Source organism: Pseudopodoces humilis, chromosome 6, assembly GCF_049639895.1.
Source record: "Pseudopodoces humilis isolate 2021_Gansu_Grassland_sample_001 chromosome 6, ASM4963989v1, whole genome shotgun sequence".
Classification (NCBI taxonomy): Eukaryota; Metazoa; Chordata; class Aves; order Passeriformes; family Paridae; genus Pseudopodoces; species Pseudopodoces humilis.
In genome coordinates this window covers 14,866,252-14,893,740 of record NC_142205.1, presented here as the reverse complement: position 1 = coordinate 14,893,740, position 27,489 = coordinate 14,866,252, and the positions used below count along the sequence as shown (strand labels likewise).

At 36.0% G+C, this 27,489-nt stretch overlaps 1 protein-coding gene across 1 annotated transcript in view; it reads right to left on the bottom strand.

Moving 5' to 3' along the window:
- Positions 1 to 27,489, bottom strand: part of CC2D2A (coiled-coil and C2 domain containing 2A) — a 53,311-nt gene that overhangs the window by 17,941 nt on the left and 7,881 nt on the right. Inside the window, exons 4-20 of the mRNA XM_005517828.3 lie at positions 27,203 to 27,304; positions 26,211 to 26,387; positions 25,889 to 26,039; positions 24,614 to 24,750; positions 23,267 to 23,398; positions 21,217 to 21,426; positions 18,990 to 19,090; positions 16,007 to 16,147; positions 15,435 to 15,591; positions 13,127 to 13,359; positions 12,036 to 12,213; positions 10,686 to 10,842; positions 9,425 to 9,572; positions 7,282 to 7,420; positions 6,221 to 6,424; positions 2,749 to 2,841; positions 852 to 943 (exon numbers count right to left, since the gene is read on the bottom strand). Of these exons, the coding sequence (XP_005517885.3) occupies positions 852 to 943; positions 2,749 to 2,841; positions 6,221 to 6,424; positions 7,282 to 7,420; positions 9,425 to 9,572; positions 10,686 to 10,842; positions 12,036 to 12,213; positions 13,127 to 13,359; positions 15,435 to 15,591; positions 16,007 to 16,147; positions 18,990 to 19,090; positions 21,217 to 21,426; positions 23,267 to 23,398; positions 24,614 to 24,750; positions 25,889 to 26,039; positions 26,211 to 26,387; positions 27,203 to 27,304 (2,552 nt within the window). The remainder of the gene's footprint in view (positions 1 to 851; positions 944 to 2,748; positions 2,842 to 6,220; positions 6,425 to 7,281; positions 7,421 to 9,424; positions 9,573 to 10,685; positions 10,843 to 12,035; positions 12,214 to 13,126; positions 13,360 to 15,434; positions 15,592 to 16,006; positions 16,148 to 18,989; positions 19,091 to 21,216; positions 21,427 to 23,266; positions 23,399 to 24,613; positions 24,751 to 25,888; positions 26,040 to 26,210; positions 26,388 to 27,202; positions 27,305 to 27,489) is intronic.

Here is a 27,489-nt window from a genome sequence, read left to right as displayed (position 1 = left end):
TGAAGTCTTTTGTAAGACAGCAAGTCTCTGTATCTCCAGCAGATGGGACTGTTTAGATTTATACAGCTGGTTGAAAACCACTTTGACTGTATTATAAGGGTGCCGTGTTTAGAGTGAACAGAAGCAACTTCTACGTGAAAGGAAAAAAAAACTTTCACAACTTGTTTACTTACAGAGATTTTAAGTGAGCAACACTAAGAGTCATCTATGCTGTGATGACTGATACACATTAAAATCAACAGGTATGGATGAGATTTGAAACAAAAATCCAAAGGAAGTGCTCAAGTAATAAAAGAAACAATCTTAGAAGAGAAAAGCAGTAATTTCCAAACTCAGAATCATTTTCGAACATAAACAGGATATGACAACATCATCAGCATCAGAAGTGTATAATTTTCTTAAGCAAGAAAATGACACTTAAAAATCTATTGCACATTATTTGCAGGGCATAGGCACTGACTGTAAGTAGGCACCACCTAGAGAACCAGTCAGTAATAATGTTATTGACTCTGACACTTGCCTGAAAATTGGAAATATTCAGTCTGGCACCAGTTGGACTATGCTCAGCTCATTAGAAATGCATCATATCCTGTTATATCTTATTTACACTCTGTCACTTTATTTCTGTCAAAACCAGACTTTTTCTTAAAAAGGTTTTTACTACATTTTGTTTATTAATACACTGTACTGGCAGAGGTGTACACAGTGATAGTGAAGTTTATCTATTATACTAAACACAAAGTCACATCAGTTAGTCACATCAACACACTTTGCAAAATAGAAATTGAAAAAAAGCAGCTTGTTTTAGATTATTTTTTTTTATTTGGAACAAATAAAGATAGCTCTCTTACCCCAGGCTTGGAATCTCCTCTTCACTGACAAGGTCAGAGAGAATGAAATGGTGTTTTGCTATGAGGAAACGGCTGATTACTGATTCTCGAACCTGTGAACAGGGAGGGAGAAGAGACAACAGTGTATTTCTAATCCAAACCCACTGCCAATATTTGCATTCTGATTCTTAAACACAAACAAAACATCCACATACATATTCTTCATTTTTTCCCAATTTTACGAGGGCCACAGTTGAAAGAAATATTTCTTTCCACCAGCTATTTCTTTAGAATGTAATAGCAGCTCATTTTAGCAATACAATGCTTCTTTAGAAACATACTGGCTAGATCAATAGAAGAATATACGAGAACATACAATCAAAAAATTATGTCTTTATCTGGGTACAGCTCACCATCAGAAACAATTACAACAACATATGACACTAATAGACATCTCTTTTCCACATCTAAATGTAGTTGCAAAAAAGGCTGTGGAGAAATCTATATGGTACCGGTTATGTGGATCAAAAGAGTACAGAACTGGTGAAGCCTGTATTACAAATACTGTGATTTCAAATAAATGTTTAAAATTCTTGGTTCCTTTCATATCTTTGCTGAGGTCATACAGTGAAGGACAGAGATTAAAGTCTTCCCTCTTCTCCTAACAACTGTGTGGAAGCAGACAGAAAGAATATCGCCTTTGTCCTTTTTTTGTAGCACTAATGCTAGTAATGGCTTTATACTCTGTGCTAGCACATCAGATGTGATACACATATAAAGATCACATTTCAGAGTGAACAGAATTTCAGAGCAGAATTGATATGAGCAATCCAATTTTCTAGCCCATCTGACAATTTATAGAAGTGTAAAATATCCAAGTACTGTTTTAAAAAAGGCTACTTGTATTTAATCAAGGAAGAGGCAAACAAAGGTACTATAATGTATGCTATTCTGTACTACTCCATTACTATTCAGTGTGCTGCAAAACCCATATGTTCAATGCCATGCAAAACATACGGGGCTGACACAGCCATGACAGCTTTGTCAAAAATAATTTTTTTATACTATCAGATTGAATCTGGACTTTGGAACTTGCCTGGAAGACTGAAACACTTTTTTCTCTACACTTCTTTCATGAACCACTCTTTCTAACCAATAATTTGTTTTGTCCTACTTTAATTCAACCTTGTAGTCATATTTCATGTTTTGCTGGCAGGGTAGGATTTGATACACTTTTTGATATTTACACAACTGGTAAGAAACTGGTGGCCATGTTTTGCACTTGCTTTTTTTGTCAGTCTGAAATGGTAAACTTTTCTTGGTTAGATGATGAATGTTTTCCTTCTTTTTCCCTAAGGATTAAAGAGGTCATCTTAATATAATGAAAACTAGAAAAATAAATTAAATCAGTATAAGGGGAAGTTGTTTCTCTAATACCACGATGAAGGTAAATGTGAAGAAGATATGCCCTCTGCCTTAGGCTCCAGGACAAGACACTGTGTATTACATTAAATGATTTTTAGAAGTGATTTTAGGGCCACTTTCATGGAGATAACTTAGCTTTTAGCATTACAGCCTTCAACAAGGAAAACAGGGAGAAGGGAAACCACTGAATTCCTGGGACTCAACAGTACAAATCTCTGGGGCACTGGAGCAAACAAGAATTTACAGAACTGACAGAAATATCCAGAATGGCTAGTTATTTTGCCTATTTCATCATTCTCAATAGCATTACATAACACAGACCTCCATTTGTTCAATTACATCAGTTTCAGGCCTAACCTGGAATTTTAAAGCTATCTGTAGGTCACATTTACCAATGAATCAGGTTTTAGCATTCATGGAAATAAAGTATCCAAATAGAGAAGCAACACAACGCCTACCGGAATACGGTGGATCCATGTATTTAGCATCTTACCTTCTGTAGATAGTTGGCAACAACTGCTCTGTGTGCATCTAGGTAATTTTTTCTGTCAATCACATCCCTCTCTTGCATTCTCTTCTCATAGTCCTAAAGATATTTATTACAGTTTGTGCTTCAGTATATATTCAGTGCTTTATCACATATAAGAAAAATGCTAAGTATTTCATTAATAGTAATGTATGGACCACAGTAAATCACAGCAGATGTGAGAAGTTTGTAAAGCTATTTTTAATGCCAGTGTATACAATATATGCTAAATTTCCATGAATAAAGACAAGAATACCATTCAGTTACAAGACTCATGCGGTTTAAATTAAATGAATAACTTAAAGATTTCCCTCTCGTCTTTTAAAGCAGAACTTTGACCTGCTGCTAATAAACTGAATTTCCATTTGAACTGGAAGTGGCTTCAGTTATTGCAGCTTCAACAGGAAGGGTCCTTTACAAGCAGAAATGATGCAGCATTCTTGGAAGATGGTCTGAAATCTGAACTGTGTTTTAATACTACTAAGTACATTTCTAAATAATTAGTGATTACCTTTCTTAGGGTGTTGAACTCACTTGGTGAGTAGAACTGCACTTGGTTCTTAGGGAGAAGTATGTTGATGGGGTATTTCTCAGGGTTGTGGTTACTATTCTGATGGACTACACTGAAAGCTCTACTAACAGATGCAACTTCTATTCACAAGTTTAGGAAAGTGTGCCATAAATTAAGAAAAGGCTAGAGCTAACACTCAGCTTTCAAGCAAAAACCAGAGCTTACAAGTCAAGAGAATCTCCCAGAACCTGTGAATCATACTGGCTTTAGAACACAGCTAGTTATGTAAAAGTACTCAGTAAAATAATCTTCAGGTCTGAGCTCTAACAGTAAGGACAAACAGCTGAATGCCTTGTTAGTGTCCTCTAAATAGCCAAGTGTCCCTGGGATTGATTATATTCAGTTTCTTCACAAGTGACCTGGATGAGGAAACTCGATGCACTGACAGCAACTTAGCCAAGAATACTTGATTAGGAAGTGTGGCTAATATGAGTGACTGAACCACAGTTCAGAGGGCTCTTTATGACTTAAAACTACAACAATGAAGCCTCAATTAAAAAAAGGGAAAATTCTGTATTGAAGGTGGAATACCTTAATGCATTAGCACAGACTGGAAAGCAACAAGAAGAATAACAGCCATATTGAAATTAGTGCAGGTTTAATGGCAACCAATGACATGTTCTTTTGGCAAAAGGCAAACCACAGGATACATAAGGATCAGCATGTCCTACAGACAAAGGGAAATTACCAGACTCTCCAGCTTGACACTTGAGGGGGCATACCTGAAATGCTGCAGCCAGTTTGCAGCTACCAGTTCAAGAGGCATGTGGAGACCCTGGATGGGATCCACTGAAGGGCTACTAAGACAGCCAGAGGCCTAGAGGACATGACCTACAAGAAGAGGTCAGAATCTTAGAATAATGTAGATTTGAAGAGATTTCTGGAGGCCATCTGATCTGAACTGTCAGAGGCAGAACAACTTCAATCAGAATGCTCAGGGGACAGTTGAATTTTCAGTATCTCTAGAGATGGCAATTTTACAAACTTGATGGACAATGTGTTCAAGAACTTGAATATATTGTTTGTGAAAAATGTTCTCATTATATTTAACTGCAATGTCTCTTGGAGTAACCTCTGTCTGTCATCATCTCACCTCTAAGATGTGTCTATCTGTTTTCTCTGCACCACTGGGTACCTGAAGGATGCAGTTAGAAACCCCCTCAAGCCTCGCCTGCTTAGGCAAAAACAACTTCAGTCCCTTCTGCCTCTCCTTGTAGGTCATGTGTTTCAGCACTGCACATATTCTGGTAGCTCTCTACTGGACTTACTCCAGTATTTCAGAGTCTTTCTTGCACTAGGCAAGGTGTTCAAATTCATCAGTCTGGTGAGGAGGAGATTAATGAGCAATACAGTATCTGCCCACAACTCTTTGATGGGCAGTTACAAAGGACAGGGTGCCAAAATCATCTCTAGTTCCAGACAATACAACAAGGGAAGGCAGCCATTAAATACAGCTTGGAAGGCTCAAGTTGGGCATGATTTTTTTTTCTTTTTTTTTTCTTTTTTTTAACAATTTCTGGAAGGATAGCGAAGCACTGGAACAGGTTATCCAAAAAGTCAGTGGAGCCTCCTATTCAGAGGTTTCTCAAGGCTTGGCTAGACAAATAAACAGCTGACCTCATGCAGTGCTGGCAACAGTATTACCACTTCAGTAGAAAGCAGGACCAGATATCTCCAGGGAATATTTTCCAAATAGTATTTCCATGATTCTATGAACTTTCAGACCTTTTTGCCAAATAGCTAGTAAACCAACTAGGAACAATATCACTTGAAACTTAGGTTTGAAGATCACAGCATATAAAATAAACTTGGAATGGGCAATCAAGGGTTTATCCAATTTATCCTTAATGGAAAAAAAAACAACCCTCTATTAAAAAAATTCTTAAACTATGGTTTTCAAATTTTGAATGATAACATAGAATGAATGATAATAGTCCACAAAATGACCTGGATCAGAAAGGTACAGCAAACATGTGGTACATCTTTAAATAAAAGATACAAAACTAACCTAGAATTTAAAAAATAATAATATTTATTGCAAAGAGCCAGATATGGCTGAATTAATAAATATATTTCTAAAAAATATATCATCCAATAGAAAGGAAGAATTTTTCAAATAAATCTATGTCAGAATAAGTAGGGATGAAAGAACAGTTGCCAGAATCTGAGATGATTCTGATCCTCCTAAGCCAATGAACACACTAAAATGCTCCTTAGCTACATGAATTGCTAAGAACAGAAAAATGCATGACTTAACACTAATAACAGAGTTGGGATAAAAATAATTGAAGTATAACCCAAATAAAAAAAAAAGCACAAACTGCATTTCAATAAGGTAATTAACAGACGGGCAAGGACAAGATAAGCTAATTGGAGCAATATACTAAAACAGAAATATCTGTAACACAGGCTCTAATTAAATGCAAAAGGGTTTTAATTCTTGTTGGAGTCATTGCTTCTAACAGTTCCTCCAAAAAGGGCTCAAAAACTAATAAGCCTAAGTCTGAAATATCTCTTACCTTTTTATATCTATATTATTACATATATGTATTACCTTTTTGTATCTAAAATCACTTCTAAAAAATGTATCTCAACTTTAATGAAAACTCACTTATAACATTTTTGTCTATAGCAGCTTTTCTGTTTTATTTAACTCTTAAAGTACTGCTGTAGAAATACTGCCTTGGAAGGAAGCTATTTGAATTAGATGAAAATAACACTAGAAAACACTGAAGGAGTAAAATTCTTATTTTTTTCATGTCTGCAGAGCTTTACATTCTTTAAAGAACTGCTTGACTTAATTGCAATATTATAATAAATATTATAAGCATTTAATCTAGAAAAGAAATATTTCAGATAACATTCTACCTGGAAGATTTTCTCACTGATTTCTCGTTCATGTAAAGGGACTTGCTTATAGTTTCGGAATTCTGCCACCTCCTCATTTCTGAGCTGCAATAGTCTGAATCTCTTTGATCTATTAAACTCCTCATCAGAAACAAAATTAAATTCTTGCTGCAACTGTTCCAATCTGAAGAAATCAGGAACATGTGCCTCTCCACTTGTAGTAACCTAAAGCAGTAACAAAAATATTAACTTTTTCATACAAAGTGACAAAAATCTATAAAATAGCTTTTTTAAGTTTTACATGCATATTGCGAGGATGTTCTTTTTAAGCAAAAGCAATAAAGATGGATCACACAGACTGAAACATCAATTATTTTATAGTAGCATTTTGCTGAGCAAAGCATATGAGATTATACGTTACAGAATATAATAAAATTCAATTTCCTTGTATCATAAACAAAAGATTAGAGAGTATGAAACTAACATGTCAGAGTAACCAAGGAAGCTGTACTGCAAAGGAGATCCATTTACAGAACTTCAGCTTTGTAAATAGCTATGTAAATTAAACAGCTATATAAATAAACAGCCATGTAAATGAAACAGCTATGCAAATAGTTCCTCGATTTGTTTACAAAAGCTGAAGCTTCTACAGCATCTGAGATCTCTCTGTGCAATCCTCACTAATGAGCAGCTTCTTATTTAATACCACATAACTACACTGGAAATTCCCTTGCACTTTAAAGAAACGACAAACTCAAAATCTGTATTTTAATTTATTAACTGATATGTATGCATGTGCCCTTATACCCATTTTTTGCCACAACTGAATGGATTAATAAATCATATTCATTAATATGCAAACAACCCACTACTAAATGCATTTATCATATTTTAGCATTATCATATGCATCATAACATATTATGCATTATCATATTTTGCTTCTTACCATTCACACAAGTATGTCCATCACAAATTCAAATGCTGCTACCTCCCTGGCATGCATGCAGATTGCCTGAGGAGGTCCCAGTGACTAGGAGTTCCACAGCTCCATTAGCCCTTCAGCTCTGAAAACACCACTTACCATGATCAACTGCATCAGAGCTGCATTGTTTGGGTCATTTGGATCAAGTTTTGCTTCAGCTGCCCACTTAGCTAGTTTCTTCATATCAGTTAGGCCTGATGTGCCGATGGATGCAATAGCATCAATATTTTTTAAAGCGCTAAAAAGACAGAATTGACAGAACTTACACATAAAATACATTTGATTTAGCAGTATAAAAAAGGTATTTAAAAGAATCTTAGAAAAACCCAAAAAGCTCCCTACAACCTGAATAGTAAATTCCAGTACACAGTTCTTAGTGGTAGCTATGGAACTGAGGGAATGATTGATTGCAAAGCAAAGGAGAAATACGAAGGAAGTGGTGGAAGACAACCTTTATCCAAGGTGCTTTTTGATACATTTCTGATATACCTACGCTATTCCATGTTGCTGCATACTATCAAGCAAGAAGATAAATTGCCTCACATTGTGAAAGGTAACATAGGAATTTTGGCAAAGAACTTCTCAGACATACAGTCCTTGCTTGTGCTGTATCTTAGCTCCTGTCTTTGACCTGTCCTCCTGGGTGGCACTTTCAGACCTGCATTGCAGCCCTCATCTCTGCCCCCTCCTTGCTGTTTCTGCATAGACCCTGGGGCCTGAATCATCCCCTCAGCATGTCTGGGACTGCTGCCAGCACTCTGCTCTGCCTAGCATGTCCAGACTGCATACTGGCTGGAGAGGACAGTGCCTGTGCTTGGGAAACCCTTGCAGCCTTCTCTTGTGATGCAGCACTGCTTATGGTCCCCCCTGTAACTACAAGTCCCAAGTCTTTATCCTCTGGGATGTGCTCCTACTCACTTTCTGGTATTCACAGTAGGCAAGGAAGCATGGTAGGTACTGCAGGCCATTTGTACACTGCCCTGCTCACCAGGCTTCTGGCATCTTCTCACAGAAGCCGCCTCTGAAGGCCCACTGCTACTCAAAACTTGACACATAAGGCCAATACACCAGGACATGTGTGTTATTTATTAGCCAAATAAATAACAGGAACCCTGGAGTGGATGTTGCCCCTTCTCTTGTTAGAGGTGCTAGTTTCAGTCTTTGATCTCTACTTACTTGAATATTTTCAAGAAAGCTTTAAAACTTACAGGTCTGTCTTGTGCTTGGGTTAGAATCAGCCAAATATCCAGCAGTTACTGGAGCAGCAGATAAAGCAGCAACATCAAGTTTATCTTTAGGCATCAGTCTTGAACAAATGCCAACTGAATCACAATTGTGCTAAAAAGCTCATGGGCAGCAAAAGCTAACATTAGTCATGAAAATCCTGTCTCTGACCTTCCCAAGAGTCGATGGAAAGTCACTGTTCAAGTCACTGTTGAAAGAAAGCTACTCATCTCCACAAGGTGTTTCAAAGAAGAGTGTTCCACAGAAAACTTCCTTCTGAAATTCTTCAGTTTTCCATTTATTACAGTGATTGTTCTCCAGAGTTAAAGTTAGCTGTTGGGAATCCATCTTTACATTTTAATCTCATCTATTCTACTCTCACTGAAGTCAGCAGAGTACTGGTATGTTGATCAGCAAAGTACTTGAATGGCTGCAGCTTGGTTAACAATGGCAACAGAATGATTTGTAAGCCAATGTCTAGCCTCTAAATAAATAAAAACCTGTCAAACGAATCAGCTGGAAGAAATATTCATACTTGCTCAGTATTAATAACTATGGGAAAACTTTAAAGGGTTTATAGTGAAGGTACCTAAGGATGTTACTCTTTGACTTTATGGAATTAAATAAAAGCAACAGGATGGACAAATAATCTACAATAACCAACTTGCAGCCTCAGAGCAAATTAGATACAGCCTCTCCAAGTGCTCTTCAAATAAGAAAGAGCTGAAGTTTCTGCTCTTAGCAAAATACTTAGAGGAAGATTCCTTGACAATATATTTACTCTCTATTAGAAAACCATAAAATTGAATTAATAGCTTGAATTGTTTAGAAATAACATGCTAAAAGGTAAAATTTCAAACTAAAATATATTTACCAAAAACAAGTACCCTAAGATACTTAGGTGCAAAGGGTTACAGCACAAAGTAAAACATCTAAATTTAAGGAAAAAGGATTATGAAAAGTCTTGATTATGAAAGTAATTTTTTTCATGAATCACTGAAAATTTGTATCTTATTACCTTGAAATGCCTGTGTTTTGCTGGGATACTGGAGGAATTAAGGGGATTCCTCTTTCTCCAGGTGCCCAAGAGACACTACTGGATACTTTCCCAGAGGTCATTAAAGTCATTTTGTTGCTACCATCAGCTTCAAATGAAAAGGACACACCTATCAAGGGGGAAAAATCCAAAGTAGTATATTTATACATTCAAACACAGTATCTTAACACTTCTAAAAATACTTCCAGAAAATGAGTAGTCAAATAACCTGTGCCTTTATAGAAAAAGGTTAATGTGAAACAATGATTTTGCTGTGTGCTGTGGGGAAGAACTTAGTTCTACAATAATGAGTGAAACATTCCATTACACCTACAGAAAAGCTTTCCATTTGAGCTGGAAGGAAAGGCTATGCCAAAGGCTCATTTTTTTCCTCCACACATGTACACCATTTAATATTTCTGGTAGTTTTCAGATTCAGCATACTGTTATTAACAAAACAGAAATTCAGAGTCAAAAGAATTATGTATGATTGAAAAGTCAGTTTTAAGCTTTTGACACACAATTTGGACACACAATGGTCATCATAGTCAGTGATATTCACACACGTATTTCCTGTAATGATTTTTTTACCCTATTTTCTTCCTCTTCATTTTTTAATCTATTTTGCTCTAGCTTTATCTGTATTTATATATGGCAAATTTATGCAAGTCAGTCATCTCACAGTGCTGTTAAAATTCATTATACACACTTGCAAGTTCCATATGCTACTATGTATTCTTCTTGTTCCCCCTTTTCCTATCTCTCCCTCCTTTTATCTTTAGCCTAAAGCCTCAGGGAAAAGGCATGTGCAGGTTGTCAACAAAGCAAATAGGAGGACAAAAATTACTCTATATATACACTTCTATAGACAGTTTTTCAGTGGTTTAAAACATTAAAATCACTGGAGCTACAATGATTGATATCTGCTTGCTCTGCAGTGTCAGAGGCCCAATTGCTCAAATGTTCAAAAAATCCCAAATATCTTCTATAATTTGTAAAGCTCCACTAATACAACAAGACAAATAATAAATGAACACATTTTTTTATGCAGAGCTTAAAAGTAGTATGAGACAAAAATTCCACAGTGGACTTCAATAATAAGAATCATGACTATTATGGAAGACTCAGTTACAGAAGCTGTGAAGGCTCTTAGGATTTACTCTGAAACCCACTCCAACCTCTTACTGCTACATGGTTCCAGCAAAATGAGAAACACTGAACTAAGGAAAACAAGAGCCCCTACCACTCCCAACTCCTTCATGATCCAACATCACACGCTGATCACTGCTGAACTCTATTTCTTCCAGAGGAGCACTGCCTGTCAGAACTGCTGTCTCAGGAACAGGTAAGAACACTTCAGCCAACAAGGTGGTACTACTGATACCTGTTGTTTCATAAATCTAGGAAAAAAAAATACGAGGGACAGAAGAAAAAATTTACATGCACATTCATGAAAAGTTGAAAACATATTTCAGGGTATTTAGAGAAAAGGTTTTACTATGGCTTAAGCATGAAATAAATAATATAAGGCAATTGTATTAATTAACTTTCTAAAATATCCAATTAGGAGACATTTCAGCTATCAGCAGCTTACTTGACCTGAATTCTTCCTACAAGTCTATCTTCTTCACTTTTTTAATGCACCTGAGACAAGCAGTCAAATTCCGGGCTATAAAGAGCACCACTGTACAATATGCAACTGCTTGTGACATTCACTTGGATCAGCTGAAGATTCTGGAGGGATTCTGCCTAATTCTCCCTTAACATGAAAGGCAGGGTATGGCACACAGTCCCCATTCTGGCAGCACTGCAGGTTGCTTCTCTCTTTCCTAGCCAGCTGCAGGCTCAGAGTGATGTGAGTGGTTTCTCCATTCAAATGCTTTTAATCCAGGAAAATGGTATTCCTTCTCCTTTTAACTTTGTGTGTTAAATAAATAAGCAGACAAGGGATTTTAACACCTTTCCCTGAACTACCAGTTTTACCTAACCAGAGCAGTCTTCTAAAGGGAGAAGTAGGATCCTCATTCTATTTGCCCTAAATATACTTCGTATTAACTCTGAAAAGTATTCATGTGAACCATTTATTAATTCACACTTGGAATGGGGGATAGTAGTGGATTGATTTAACTGCACTACTGATCAAGTCAAGTGTAGTTATGGACATTACCAGTAATTTATTTTTTTTTTTCTTACTCCCCTCTAGTAAACATTATGAGGGTTTTACTGTGTGGAAAATAATGTTTTAAGAAGACCATGTTAGCGATTTGATCTGCAACACAAATCAGTTTTCCAAAATTAAGAGGTCAATCCATGAACATATTTAATCACAAGTCCTAATTATTTAATTTCTCCCATCCAAATTGTAGTTTTTTTCTATATATATCTAGCAAGCTTAAACATCAAAAATATAGCAGGAAAGTTAAAAGTTAAAGACTGGAGAAGAAAGGAAGGAGTGTAAAATTAATGATTTACAAAGGTCTTTCACAGGTTTTTCAGTCTTTCTGACACTATCATAGAGCAAAACACAAGCATTACAGGAGTAATTATGTTTTGTATCATCTTTTAAAAGCTATTGTGATAAATCAACACCTACCTGTAGTTTCAAACTCTCTGGCCAATTGATTATTTGTAAATTGAAAATCTGTCCAAAGTGAACTCTAAAATCAGAACTTATTGGTCGGGTAACAGTCCTTGACACTTCTTTGGAGTTGAAAAGGACTTTTATAAATGCTGAGCGTTTCTTCACATCTTCCCGTCGCACAACTTCTGCTCTGTAAATATGTAAAACAAGCTATCATATAATTTTAATAACATTTTTATTATTTATTTTTAATGAAAAATTGATTTCTCATGGGGAGACCTAAACCCACCTGAAAATAGATGGTATTCCTCCAAAAATGTCACTATACAGGCATGACTTTAGAACTCTTACTTAACAGCTGTTTTAGCTTCTTTTGAATATAAAACAATTTTAAAATGATCAAGTCAGATTTTGGATCCACTACAACTAACTCCATATAGAAGAAGTTATCTAGGTAAAAAAATTTCTCTTCTACTCCCTTCCTCCAAAGCACAACAAATGATATAAAACTGAGTTAAAATTTTGAAGTTTTTAGTCACTGGGAGTACAACAGCCAAGCAGCATTCCCTGATGAGACTATTTGTGAACTAAGTACAAAACAAAGCAGTATTTAGATTACTGAAACACAGCAGATGTATATTAAATTGTGTGTGCAAATGTGGAAAGTAACAGAAAACAAGTACATTTATTTATTTGATCCACAGCGCAATCTCTGGTTTAGTACACAATTTCTTTCTTATCCCTTTGTTGACTACAGCACAGACCTTGTGTAAAGGACTAGTTAGTGACACTGGTACTGTCAGCAGTGACCCAGACTCTACACTCAAACCAGCTTCCTTGTAGCTGCACCCTGTTCTGTGCAGATGCTCAAGGAATATCAAAAGGTTCAAAGGGAATGTACAGACATGCATGTTTAAGTAGACTATGTACCAGGTTATATGTGACTTGAAAATGAATTAAGTTGTATCATCTTCAGAAGCAGGAGTTTCATCACTAGGCTAAACAGAATGGCGAGCTCATGTTTCTGAAGTTGTATAAACAAGATATTAATAAATTAAAGAAAATCACAAATAAGGTGATTTGCTGGCCAGCATTTATCTTACCGAGGACACTGCTCAGTTGGAGTTATGCTTCCTGAGAGGGTCAGCTCAGGAACTAGAATAGGCTCTCCAGGTTTCCTTCTGCAGTTGTCAGCTTTTTCTCTAACCTGCTGCTCCATTTCCAGGCTATTGGCCATTTTAGGTGGGATGGGTTTTATACGTTCCTCACCAAAATCATAATCTTCTGATTCTTCATCTACATGAGTAACTTTTTTCTTCTTCTTCTTCTTGGACTTCTGCATATAAAAACAATAACATTCTTTCTGAAATTGTTTCAATCTCTGGAATTTTTCTCTTGTTCTCTTGATTCACAAGTGCTAAACACAGATGGTGTATGTACAGTAAAATGACAGTATAATTTCAGTATTACACACAAACACATAGAAGTTTTCTCTATTGTAAAGGACTGCATCAGTTTCAGAATTCAGCAATACATTCCATTCATATGCTTCAAAATCATAATGCGCTCCAAGCAAAACATTTACTTAATCTTCTCTATCAACTTACAAAATCAGCATGTTTCTTGAACATTCTGGCTAGATGCTGCATTCTCATTTGCCTGAGCTACCACGTACGTTCTGTTAAGACTGAAGGAAGGTTACTCAGCCAGTAGACACACTTGTTTGAGATGCACTGTCTGCACATACACTGACAAAACAAATGCCCATGTGCCACAAGCTCTGGAGGAAAGTGTTTGTGGCTTAGCAGTATCTTTAGCATGAGCAGAATGATCCTTTTCCTTCCTCATGCCAAACAAGAATAAACAAACAGAACAACACAAGCCTTTCAGCATCTCCTAAACTGCAGAACTCCAGTGTTTATGTGCATGTTCAGCTTTAAACAACTGCAAAACAGTTCCTCCTTCCCCGGACTTCTAGATTACTTGGAAGTACATCTTGCTTGGAAGCACCAGCCACTTCACAACTTAACACATCATAAGCAAAAGAAGAGGAAGGAAAGCAAACAGATTCTCCTCATTAACTAAATTAGTAAGCCAAACAACTTGTTCACATATTTTTCTTAAAAATATTCTTTCTTTGCCTAACTTTATGTTATCCTTCTTGCTCTTGTATTTGCTTTTAAATTTGTTTAGTCTCGCCTAGTTCTAGTGTCTTTGATTCATGTGATCTGTACTAATAAGAAACCAACAGCAGTGAGTAAGTTAAAAAGTACTTTGAGTAAAATAAAATAAAGCAGTTTAGAGTACGAAAGATGGTTTCACTCTAAAAGGAAAGAACCACAATCCTCTCAGTCTCAAGTTTATGTTTATGACTAGCACAATAGAAAGATGCCACAATATTTCTATTTGTGAAGGCATAACTGGTGGATGAACAGTTTGCACTAGGATCGATGTTCATGACTACCTGCCTTCATTTCAAGGTTTACACTTACTCATTATCATGCAAGTGAACTGACATGATGCTAATAAGTCACGTGCCCACCGCTGCTCTGATAGCAGGAATTTTTAATTCCTGCATATCGGCTTCCTCTCATATATTTTAAATGCCTTCCATAGAGGCTGCACGTATATGAAAAAACTTTCCACAGAAGTATCAGCAGATTCTTGAAAATGGTATTTGAATCATTTTCTTAAGCTTTATTTTTCTTTGGTATCCAAAAACACAGGGTGTTGAAGCTGGGCAATAATTATATTCAAGTATAATCACCATTACCCTGAGGAATCCAGTATATTGCCACCTAACTATGAAAGCAAACCTGATTTTGCCACAGTTGATTTCAAAGATCATCTTGTTGCACTGTGCTGCTGTAGCACTTGTACTTCTCAATATCCCCTTGAAGCACAACTGAGACCTTACCTACAGCAGATTGTTAGCAATAAAGCTTTTCAGAGGTGAAAGGATAGAATATTAATTAAATCTTTCAGTCTGACATTCCTCAACATAGAGAGACATTCCCAATCATATATTTACATGAGATGACATCAACTGCTAGCTCATTAGAAACACCCCTTAATTATTTTGCTTCGCCATTCACACACACAAAATTCATCCATGTTTTTTTCTTTGCAAGAGACATGAATTTAACAGGAATGCTGCAAAACTACTAAATTGAAAGAAAGAATTAAGTGCTGAAAATCAGTAGCAGAAAAACAATGCCTCACAAAAACCCAATACATTCTAATTTTTTAATTAACAACTACCTGACTAACAATTTCTAAGTAGAATGTCTTCGAACATAATAAAGTGTACACAAAACTCTGATTTTTTTTTCTGTATTAGAAGGATAATTTTTTGACACATTTAGTAGTAATTTTTTTTTTTTTTTGTGAAACTGAACAATTTAAACAAACCTGTGTCTTCTTCCAGGATTTCCAGTCTTGTAGCTCAGTTTTATACTCCTCCATTTTCTTTTCATATTCCTCCATACATTCTTCTAGCAATTCCTTTATCTCGGCCTGAATTTCTGCTTCATATGCTTTTTCATCTGATTTCCGATCAACCTCTTCTCTTCAAGACAACAATTATTAGCATGTTGCATAAAATTATTTAAGGGTTACAACTAAGTGTGTAACATATACCAGAAATCTACTTCTCCATGAATAGATTTCAATACATCAAAAGTGTGTTTTGTTTAAAAAGACTAGCATAGATACTCTTAAGTGTTGATAGCAGATAATTATATTAATTCCCAAGAGTAACTTTATTTATTCATTAGTCTGTAGATATTTCTTTCTGCTACAGTAATTACTTATTTCAACCTTCACTCTTCTCCAAACTCAAAAGGAATAGTGGCAGGCTCAAAGTGCCAGCACTGCTCAAAGTCTTACTTTTGCATACCAAAATTCTCAGTTTCCAAATTAACTAATCTTATTATATCTCCACTGCTAGTAAATGAAGCACAAAAAGTGTTATCAAGACATACTTCCTCAAATAAAGTTTCATGGGTGTGTTAGTAAACTTCTGAAAGTCTCGGAGGGATTTAATTTGTTTCCAAACTTTGATAATGGTCTTAAGCAATGTTCTGTCTTTTTCTTGTTCAGCATCACGAAGTCTTCTGGTTTGTCTAGAAATATACATACATAGCACAAGATCAGTCAGAATTGCCTAACTCAGTGGAACAACAGATTGAAAACTTGGGATGCCAACAGCCAAGTGCTGGGGGTTTCAGGCTGATTGATGGTTGCAGTGGTTTAAATCCAAGGAACATAAAACCCAGACTTGAAGATTGCAAGATTTGATTTCCCCCTATATTTCAGTCTCTTTCATTCTGAACAATCTGACTTCAATTAAGTCTGTTCTTTAGAGACCTCACAGTTTTCGGAAATGCTTATTACAGCTGTACATAATTAAAAACATTTTAAAGTAAATTCATGTAAACAACAGCCCCAGAAGCCTACATGGCTGCTATGAAGTAATGCTCATTATATGTGTACATTACAAAAGTTGTTTTAAACTTCATATGCTCCTAGCTCCAGTAAGAAGAACTTGAAGAGATGAAATAATGTAGTAAGTCCTTTGACAGACGTGCAAGATTCTTAATACAAACAAAATTAACACAGCCTTCTTTTTGTTTGAGAATTGGTATTTCACATTACCACCCTCTAATCTGTTTGTAAAAGAGCTGTTCATTAGCACTTTTAATGACCATCACACACTTCCAATGGAAATGTCCATACAGCACAAGCAAAGGCCATTTCCACTATTATCTTGGTAGAAAAACAAGCCTATGATTAAAAAAAAAGTTGTAAACTTTAAAGTTGTAAACATTACTACTTGTAATACTCAGAGAAAGTGGAAAACAGAGATGGAGTTAGAGCTGAGAGAAGACATCATACATCATTTAACAGCATAAGCCAATTTATGGAAAACAATAAGCAAAGAAGAGATGCAGACTTCAGAAAGCAAAATGAATAACTTCTCCTCTTCATTAGCTAGCAGTTTGCATATTATCCATGCAGCAACCTTCCCTTTTTTGTCTACCAGATGATACTACAAGATGAAATTTAAAGGCATAAGGAACATACAGATCTGTAATCACACTTTAGTGTACTGGACTTGGAAGCAGAACCTTTCAGAAGAGAATCATCTCTGCTGAAATGCATTACCCACAAGAACCTGAATCACAGAATCCACAGCATACGTTGGCTTCCTACTTCAGGAAGTGAAGACAGTAGGGCTGAATTTACTAATCTGCAAAAATTTTCTGTATTCAGGTGACATTTCTTCCTCAAGCCAATGAAAAACTACAGCTTTGATCTTCAGAAACAAAGCATATACATCTGTTATGTTATTGCAGCGTGGAGGAAACAATTAAGATTATTTTCCATGCTACATGTCTGTAATTTCTCACGATTGGCCTACATTGACCATCAGGGAAATGCAATGTTAAAATAGAGACAAGGCAGGTCAGATGATTTTACCAACATAAGTGGACCAAGTTAGTACTGAATACCATGACAGCAAAAATTCCTGAGCCCATCTGAGCTTCATATGTGTAACAGTTTCCAGTAACAGAGCTGTAGCCAAAATGAATTACAGATATGAAAAGCCCTAGAATAATACTAGCCAAACTCATCTCATGTTACTTAGGCAACACTGATCTCACTGATTTCAGCTGAGTTTCTCCAGGTTTGTAACAGCATGAAACCAAACTAAAGCACTCAAGATCTAGAAAAACACAGATACACAGAATGTATTATCTTTCTAACTGGAGTTCACCATCAAGCAAGCCTCAGGGTTGGTGCCAAAATCCATGAATCTCATTCCCACAGTGAATTTACCCATCTTCATTCTCATGCTTTCCCTGAGAGGAGAATGAAGGACGTGAGAGCTCCTGTCTCCAAGGTACTGTATGGTAACTGCACACCTCCTGCTCCTTTTCCTCTAGCAGATATGTTGATAAGATACTGATAAAGGCTAATCCATTTTCAATTGAGGGAATTCTTTGTCCTTCAATATAAAATAACAAATTATAGACTACTTTATGTTCTGTACAGATATCAGTGCATTACGAGACTGTACTTGAAGAATGAAAATCTAAAGAAATAATTCCCAGTCTAAGAGGAGTGTGTGGATGCATAAGTTTAGCAGATGTGAATTTCAAGGCTGAAAATAGAACTGTTATTAAAATAATTACTTTTTATCATTTTGTGTTTTCTTGTGACCCATTACATCACTTTACAGCTCTGTTTCTTTAAATGAATACATTACTGCTTACTCTTAGATCATGAAAAACTTTCAGACTTTTGGTATCTACTAGTGAAAAGGTTGTTCAGCATGGATAGCCAAAATAACTTCTCTTTTATCATACTGCTAACACTTACAGTTCATCACAGTCCATCTTCCAAAAATAACACAAACTGTCACTACTGAGCCAAAAACTGCAGTATATTTTTACTACTCAGCTTTTCTCTGAGAACAATAACTGCAATCTTGTAAAACAAAATTCTACCACTTTATTTGCATTAACCCATTGGCAAAAACATGGCCAAATTACCTTAGAACGGGAAGGAAATCAAGAACACTTCTGTAATGAGTAAGAGGATGGAAAAAACAATCTATTCAAAAAATTATCTTATTCCTTTGTAGAAGCTTTGTGCCTCCAGTTGAAGACTACTGAACCTTTAATTAAATTTAACTATACAAAACACGCCAGTAAATAGCTACTAAGAAATTAATAAACATAATCAAATTAGACCACTTTTGAATGAAAATTTCAGCTTAAACTGTATTCTCTATATAATTTTTATGCAACTTATTAGTGAGAACTCTTAAATCCTCAAAATTCTTCTAGAGCTATTTATAGCAGAATTTAAAAGTCCGACAAGAATCACATTCTGTACCAACATGTAAAGGAAAAAAAGGAATAGTTTTAAAAACCAACAATTTAATGAAGTCATACCCACCTGATCTCCATTTTGTATTCAGGTATGCTTTGTTGAGCCACAGGAACACCATCACCACCATCTTCTATACTATACTGTACAGCACTCCTCAAAGCATGTAGCTTGAAAAACAAAAAAAGCAATTAAGAGATGGCTTTACAAGGTATTCAATGTACTGCACCTTGGCAGGAAAGAGCTAGTTACTAATGTCAGAAAATCCTGAACTGTCCTGTATTTACAGGGTTTTGCCATGTCTGTGAGGTGATTCTTCAGCATGACATTTTAATTAGGATCCCAGGATATAGGAGGGATATTTATTAACTTTGCTCACTGCAACAGATCTAATCAAGGGGAAGAGTGATCTAGGGAGTATTCTGAAAGCTCAGAAATCAAAGGTGTAAGTGGAAAAAGACCTGAAGTCAGCAAAACCCCCAACTTTCACCAAATCCTTTCTTGGGACTAGGAAGGGCCAATAAAAGTAATCCTTAGTGGATTGGAAAATCCCCAAGTCATAGAATAGAATCACAGAATCATTAAGGTTGAAAAAGACCTCCCAGATGATCAAGTGTAACCTTTGACTGAATGCCACCATGTCAGCTAAACCACAGCACTAAATGCCATGTGCAGTCATTTCTTGAACACTTCCAGGGATGGTGACTCCACTTCTTCCCTGGGCAGCCCATTCCAATATCTAATCACCATTTCAGTGAATAAATTCCTTTTGATGTACAATTTAACCTTCCCTGGCACAGCTTCTGACTCTGTCCTCTTGACTTGCCTCGGGTTGCCTGGGATAAAAGACTGACCAGCTACAGCCTCCTTTTAGGCAGTTGTAGAGAGCAATAGGGTCCCCCAAGAGTACCCTTTTCTCCAGGTTAAACTGTCCCTGAAAGGAGGCTGTAGACAGATGTTGGTCTCTTCTGTCAAGTAACAAGTGACAGGACAAGAAGAAATGGCTTCATGTCCCAGGGAGGTTAGATTGGATCTTGGGAAAAAATTTCTTCACTAGAAGTTTTGTAAAGGACTGAAAACAGGCTGTGCAGGGACATCCACCATCCCTGGAGGTATTTAAAAGATGTGCACACCGGCACTTGGGGGTTAGTGGGTTAGTGACGGACTTGGAAGTGCTGGGTTAATGGTTGAACTTGATGGTATTACCAGTATTTTACAACCTTAATGATTCTATGCTTTTACAAGTTCCTGTAACGAAGATATGGGTAACTCAAATGTTCTGTTTCATAGAGCACTAAGACAAAGCTTTCAAAGGTAGTAACAGAACAAAGTATTCCAAGGAATTATTTTGAGACACTGCATGAAATATCTGTCCATCATTAGAACTATAACCTAATGCTTTATAGAAAAATTCAGAAGTATCTGTACCACCTAGTGACCCTCATTACACTAATATAAAAATGAGCCTGTATACAATGATTATTTTTCCCCTATAATATTTCTTTAATGTATAAAATCATGACCTTTAGTTTTTGGAAATCTGAATGTATATGTACTCAATAATCCAACTAATTTCTGACAGACAAGTATCCCTGTGTGCCTGATGACATCAGAATTGTACTGACAATGCCTAAAGCTCATGTACACATTTACACCAGACAAGACTGCTGCCATTACTTCCAATGTACAGATGGAGGAATAGTGGTGGTACACAGAGGATGAGCAGCCCCGTCAAGCCCTGACCCAGCAAGTCAGCAACAGAGCCAGAAACAGAGGAGTCTACATCCAGCCTTGGGTTTCGCCATGTCACAAGAGAGCTGCAGTAAATGTGGCAGCAGTATGCTTTTAAAACACAGCATCTGTCACAAATACATACCTGGAAATGGGTTCTACATTTGTACAATTTGTTCTTCTTTCACTTTGATTTGATAACTGAAATGAAACTTCACTAACTTCCCACCATCATTGCATGTCTTTTGCTGTCTCCCTGTCAGAGCTGCTATACACAATCCTGTAATGTCTTATCTGTCACTCACTGGAAAACATTCTGGATACTCTAAGGAATACCATGCAAATGTTATTGTATTCCTTTTATTTCAGAGTTAATTCAAAATCAAAGAAAGTCTTAATCTTAAAAATTACTTAAAATTACTTAAATCACTTAAAAAGTGATTCTGCATTGAACACACAGCAACTTAGTCAAATATATAGGTTTTTATCTTCTGACAAATTCAGCTTTTACCTTAAAACTGTCACATCATTGTCTTAACAAGGTATGAAGACAGAATAGAAATACCTTGTCTGTGAGAAGCTTGGTAAGATTCTTCTGTTTTCTTGCTAAATACTGATCATATAACTGAGCCAGTTTAGCTGCTAACACATGCTCACGGCTAAAACAGGGATGATGGGTGAATATCAGCCCAGAAATATCAATATCCAATTGAAACAGCCCCTGAAAATCTCCAGGTCCAACAAAATACTGATTGGTAGATGTCATTTTTATTGCCTGAAAGAAAAAAAAGAATAAAATGGATTTACAGATTCTGACAACAGTATCTTTCAAGGATTTTCTTTGTCAGGAAATGACCAATTTAGCATTACCTACATTTAAATGCAGAGTCTTAAACTGTGTTAACCTCCTGCTTTATTGACAAGTGGGTGGCAGAAAACCACCATGGGTATTTTACACAACAGAATTTTTATAGCCCATGTGAGGCTGATATAAGAGCCTAAAACCTATACCGAAGAGTTTGCTGAGCAATGAAGACAACGACACTGGATTATAAAAAACAGAGCCTGCTAGTTCTCTTTTGACACATCTGTTTAGTATTGCTTTGTTTCCTCTTAGAACTGAGCTCTAGGAAGAGTCCAGCTCTCAGAGAACAGCTCTCCTTAGGAAGACAAGAAGCTCTCCTTGCAGATTGCGTAGAATGGGATGTGTAGATTGTGTAGAATGCTTACCCATTCAAACGCCAGGGAAATTCACACCAATGAAGGCAAATGAAAACTTTCAGCAACAACACTTAAAAAGCCTGCTTCAACCCACTGCAACCAAAAGACACCCATAGCTTACATCCTCAAGTTACTGAAGTCAGAAGAGAATTAACACTACTTCTAGTCTAACTACTCCTGCTCCCTTATTAGGGTCCTTCAGAAGACATCCATCAGAGATATTATGGTACCGTAAAAGATTGTTAGTTATGTAGTGTTTGTTGAAGTCCTCTCCTGAGAACAGGAAAAAGAGGGATTTGGAGGGAAATTTAGCTGTTGCATAGCTCTTTAATAAAACTGACGTAAATGGCACACTTGAGTCCACCTGATCCTTCCACATTCAGTTGCTCATCAAAATGTTTAATAAGATACAATGTGTAATAAAAATGACAACTTTGAATTCCTTATGCTTTAACTATTTTTCTGCCCATAGAGGACCCTTAAGCTCAGTGTCTTACCACTGTGACTTAGATATTTCTACGTCACTGTTCAAGTAAACAGTGTTCTTGAAACAAGCTCTCTTGGCCTATCTTTACATAACCTAAACAGTAATTTTTTCCTGCCTGCAGAAGTACCCTGCACAGATCTGTGGTACTGGATGCAGCCTGTGGATTGCATTTTAATCACCAGCATCAACTAAAGGGCCACACTTAAATCTGTATCAACAACAGTCAGAAACACTTGTGTGTCTCAAAAGAGCACTCTATATTTAGTCTTAAAAGTCAGCTTTTCCAAGAAGGTAACAGATTTCTAACAACCAGAACAATTAAAGCTTGCTTCAAGATTCCTGAATGGTTTTAATTGTAACTTAGTTTGATTTGTACTGATTGCATACTGAAACTGCTGTTTGCTAGTAGGTATGCTGTGACTGGAAAAAAACCTGCAAATGAAACAAAACAGACAAGAAAAACAACAAAGAAAAAAACTCCACCACCTCCCAAAAATATCTGAATTGAGGCTACATAACTCAAAATTAATCACTGTCTACATGAGTAAACTTTATAGATACACTAAAATAGAAACTACCCTACTTTGGCATGAGAATATCCAAGAGAGCCTCACAATGATCTTAGTGACTCACAGACTTGGAAGTGTTTGTCATGGGCTGGCACTTCACTACTTCAACCAACACTACCAGCTAAACTCTTCATCTTTTATTATGCATTTTTACATAGATAAAAAAGAACAGATATATACTTAATAAAGTAGAACTGATTTAAAGAACAGACATGAAATCACAAAAAGTAGTCAGTAGTCATGGTTCTTAGCACAAAACCCTTAAGGTCACTGGGGTTGCTGGTGCAGAAGAACTGGGATACTGGGTCTCAGTAATCGCATATATGAAATATGCTTACCTTTCTATACACTGTTTCAAGTTCTGGTGCAATGCCTTCTTCAAGTGAGAATACTGGAGGCCTAGTAGAAGACTGTTTAATTGGATTAGGCAATGCTAAGATTTTGCCATCATCACCAAACCACTCTTTCCCCTACAAAGGAAAACAAAATTATATATTGTTTCTTACTTTATAAAGGAATTACTTGAAAAATCACAATTCTTATAAAGAATACAGAATAAACAGTGACTATAGACTGTTTGTGACTGAAATAACCAAAACTTTCCTAATACACCAAAATGAAATCTTCAAATACACCAGAGGTTAAGATCTGAAATTAAAAGACCAAGATGTTGCTCCAACTTTGATTATACTGATTAGTTTTGCCTTCAACATTCAGTGTTACAGATCTGAAAGGAAAAAAAGAAATCAACGCTTCTTTAAATATTATTTTCTTAAAACGCTAAAATGGAAAGAATTATAAGTCTTGTTTTACACAAGAGCTAAATGGTGGGTCAGATAATTTATCAAAGCACCTCTCAAATCTTCTAGTCCACAACCTGAACTACTTAAACAGAATTTATGAAAGCAGACTAGGTAAGTATTTTACACAGCAATTGCTATCATGGCTTCACACATTCAGCATTGTCCTAATTCATCCCTCTGTTCTCATTACCTGGATTCAAATACAGCTCAAACCAGTGCAGCTGCCCAAAGATGCTGCCCTCCCCTGATAGTTTCACACCTCTTTTAATCTGACCACTGAGCCAAATGTTGATGTGACCATGATGATGACACCATGAAGTCAACCAGAAAACTAACTGGGTTGAAACTGCTCATTCAAAAAATTTTAGACCCAAGTGTTCCCAATCTGATTAACAAAAGAATACAGAATCACAAAAAAATATAAAGGGCAGTTGCTGCTGAGGAGTTTCAGTTTATACTGAACACACACCTTATCATGCATAGGATGATAATACAGTATGACAAAATATATCCAAGTCACTTTCTCAAGTCTTTCCATATGACATTCTTAAAAATCTGGAAGGATTCTAAAACCTCTCTGCTAATCTATACCATTAGCCTTACAGTCTGATTAGTGATCTGCTCCCCAGTGGGCAACAAGCAGAGCCAGGAAAAGACATCAGTATTATAAGACCCAGTCTGATGTTCTGACAATGGGGTTGCACTAAAAACACGCTCCTGCAAAAATCTGTATCCCAACATCTGATGCTGCTGAACATTTTGAAGATGAAAGCCCTATATTACCATGACCATCCCCTTATTTAATTACAACAAAAGTAAGATATTTATAAAGATAAATAAAATACTGATAAAAGTTACACCTAAAAAGGTAGCAGGACTTACTTGGTCCTGTCTGAGTATTCTGTTTTCTAAAATGTTTTGATTAGACTGTGATACAAAGGGTCTTTCTCCTGTGTAAAGACCTTCATCTTCAAGGTACCTGGGTTGCATATTTCTAGGCATCTTCTCAGAAGCAGGCACTAATGAGAAATTAAAAAGAAAACCATGTAAAATATGTAACAACTGTAGTTTTAGTTTGTTAATTCTTAAAATGAATGACACTGTATGTTAAATATGCTGTCAGAAGTATTTTTCTACATAGGAAAAAAAAGAAATAAACATAGAATTAAAGTAGGCGCCTATCTTAATGCAGACAGATCTCTCATAAAAGTACCACAAAGTGTCACAATTCTGATAAACCAGTAACTAAATAATTCCTTACAAAAAAATACTTCAAGTTACTTAGTAGAGTTCAGTGTTAATGGTTGCTTGCAAAACAGTGTAAAAAACCTTGAGCAGCAACTGATTAGAGAAGCATTTCTAAGCCTTTCCAATGAAAGGGGAACTTCCAGATTAATCAGACCTGCTGTTAATAAACAGTTTGCTTAAGCTAGGCTCATACAAAATACAAAACATGCATAAAGAGCTACGTTAGCCAAGTAACAGCAGGTGGAATTACTTTTGAAGACCTGCCTGCAAGGCTGTTTCACTGTGTGTATGGATTCAGCATTTTTCAAGAAGCAATCCTGAAACAGGGAGGGATTGTACTGAGGATTACAACAAAAGCTTTTCCCTAAATCAGAACACAGTGGATCACACAGGAAATAGTCAGAACTAAATTACAAGACATGAAAAAACAGAGGCACACAATGTCAAATATTATGAGATTGCACTGCAAGCTGTATTGGTACCACTCCAGAATATACTGCAAGACTTGTTTCTATTTCTTCCAGTTCAAATATCAAATGATATTATAAAACAATTTCTTAGGACTTCAAAGTTCTGTGGGAATAAGGTAAAAAGGTCAGAGATATGATCTATGTTGCATACATTAAATAACAGCAGAAGAGGGGCCAGCGCCTTGCACTTCCTACAGACAGCAGTGAGGAAGTTACCCCCAAGCAACTGAGGTTGATGACCTCCTGAGGTGTGCATGTTCCCAGCTAATCCATCCTGTCAGACCTTTTCAGAGTCACTGGATGATCAGTGTCAGAGAGCTGCCATTAAGCATCTCTCCCTGCTGCCAGAGATAGTCAACACAAGATTTATTCAGCAGATCAAAGGATGCCATGCTATGCAAAAATCCAGGAACTAAATGGATAAGCAAAATCTTCATACCTGGTAACATGCTGGGTACAAAGAGAAATTCTTTTTCCCTTTTCAGTTGCTCAGTGTAGCTTTCACAATCAACAGGTCTCATTACTAGAAGGTCTTCATCTGTCTGCCCTATGAATAAATCATCATCTTTCACTAGGCACACATCTTCATCCTATAGGTTGAGTACAAACATCCCTGTTAGTTTGTCTGTTTCTTAAAAAAGTTTCTTGAGAAAGTATGCTTTGAGAATTTTTAAAGAAACCAAAGATGCTGTTTTACATAGACTAATAAAACTAACAGAAATCTGAATAAAAAATATGAACATTTATCCTATAGTTTTTACCATTTCATCCTCCTCTTGTTCATCTTCATGAGTTTCGACACATTCCTCTTCTACCTCTTCTTCTTCATTTAATCCATTCTTTTTCCTGGCTCCAGCTTTCATTTTCTCTGGTACAGCATCAAAATTGAAGGTAAAGAAATTGTATGCTTCTTCCTCAGAAGGAAAATCATTCTGGAGCTAAAAAAAGAAGAAAAAGACACTTTATTATGATATTTTTAAGAAAATTAGGGCAAGCAAATAAATCTTCTCATTAATAATATGGAACAGCAGTATGTATAAACATTTGTTACAAGATAACTAATATTTTATCTCAAATAGAACTCACTCAAAATATTGAAGCTAACTTAAATTTGTAAACGATTCATGAAGTTTTCTCTATTTTTATATATTTCAATCAATATTTCTTGCAAAGTTTTGTTTAAAGTTACTTGGTCTAATTTTAACATGCTTATTGTTTTAAATATAAACTATTTGTGAATCAGAACACCAAAGTTTAAGTTCTGGCCATATTTCAGATACCCAGGTACATGATATGAAGAAAAATTTCTAATGGCCTTTTGCCTCTGAAGGATCCAGGACTCTTTAGCTTTAGGAAGAATCCTCTAAGAAAAGAATTAACAATAGTACTTTGTGGCAAATAAGTATCAACATACTAGTCTGTAAAATGCTTTAACTGTCAAGTAGTGGTATTCAATAAAAATGATTAAAACAGAAGACATTTTTCCTACAAACTCCAGTAACTGTGTCCAGACAGATCTACTAGAGTTTTTTGGGTTTTTAATCAAATGATCCAAAGCTATTCTAATATTTGATGAAGGTTCCTTTTATACTTCAATTGTTAGCATATATTTCTTGTGAATTTTTAAATTAAATAAAACCTTCTCCACTGCTTAAGACCGAATTCTGTCTGCTTCTTCAAACAGAATCATGAAGCCATATAAAGGTTAAATTAAATTAATATTCATTACTGAAATGGAGGAATTGCTACTTACTGTTGACTTTCCCTTAAGCTTTTTTACAGAATCACAAAACTTTGCTTTTGATGGTAAGTGTGATTCACTCTCTGGCATCTCCCTGAATTTCTCATTATCAGACTGAAAAAAAAATACATAAATTTTCGGGTACATTTAGTGAATCATAAAACATTACAAACAATTGATTATAGTTACTAGATACTGCATTTTTACAGAAAAAAATAACAATAGAAACATCACCACTGTGGTAACAAACCGACTGTATATTTATTTTACAAGGGTACATCTAACTATTACTTAATTCC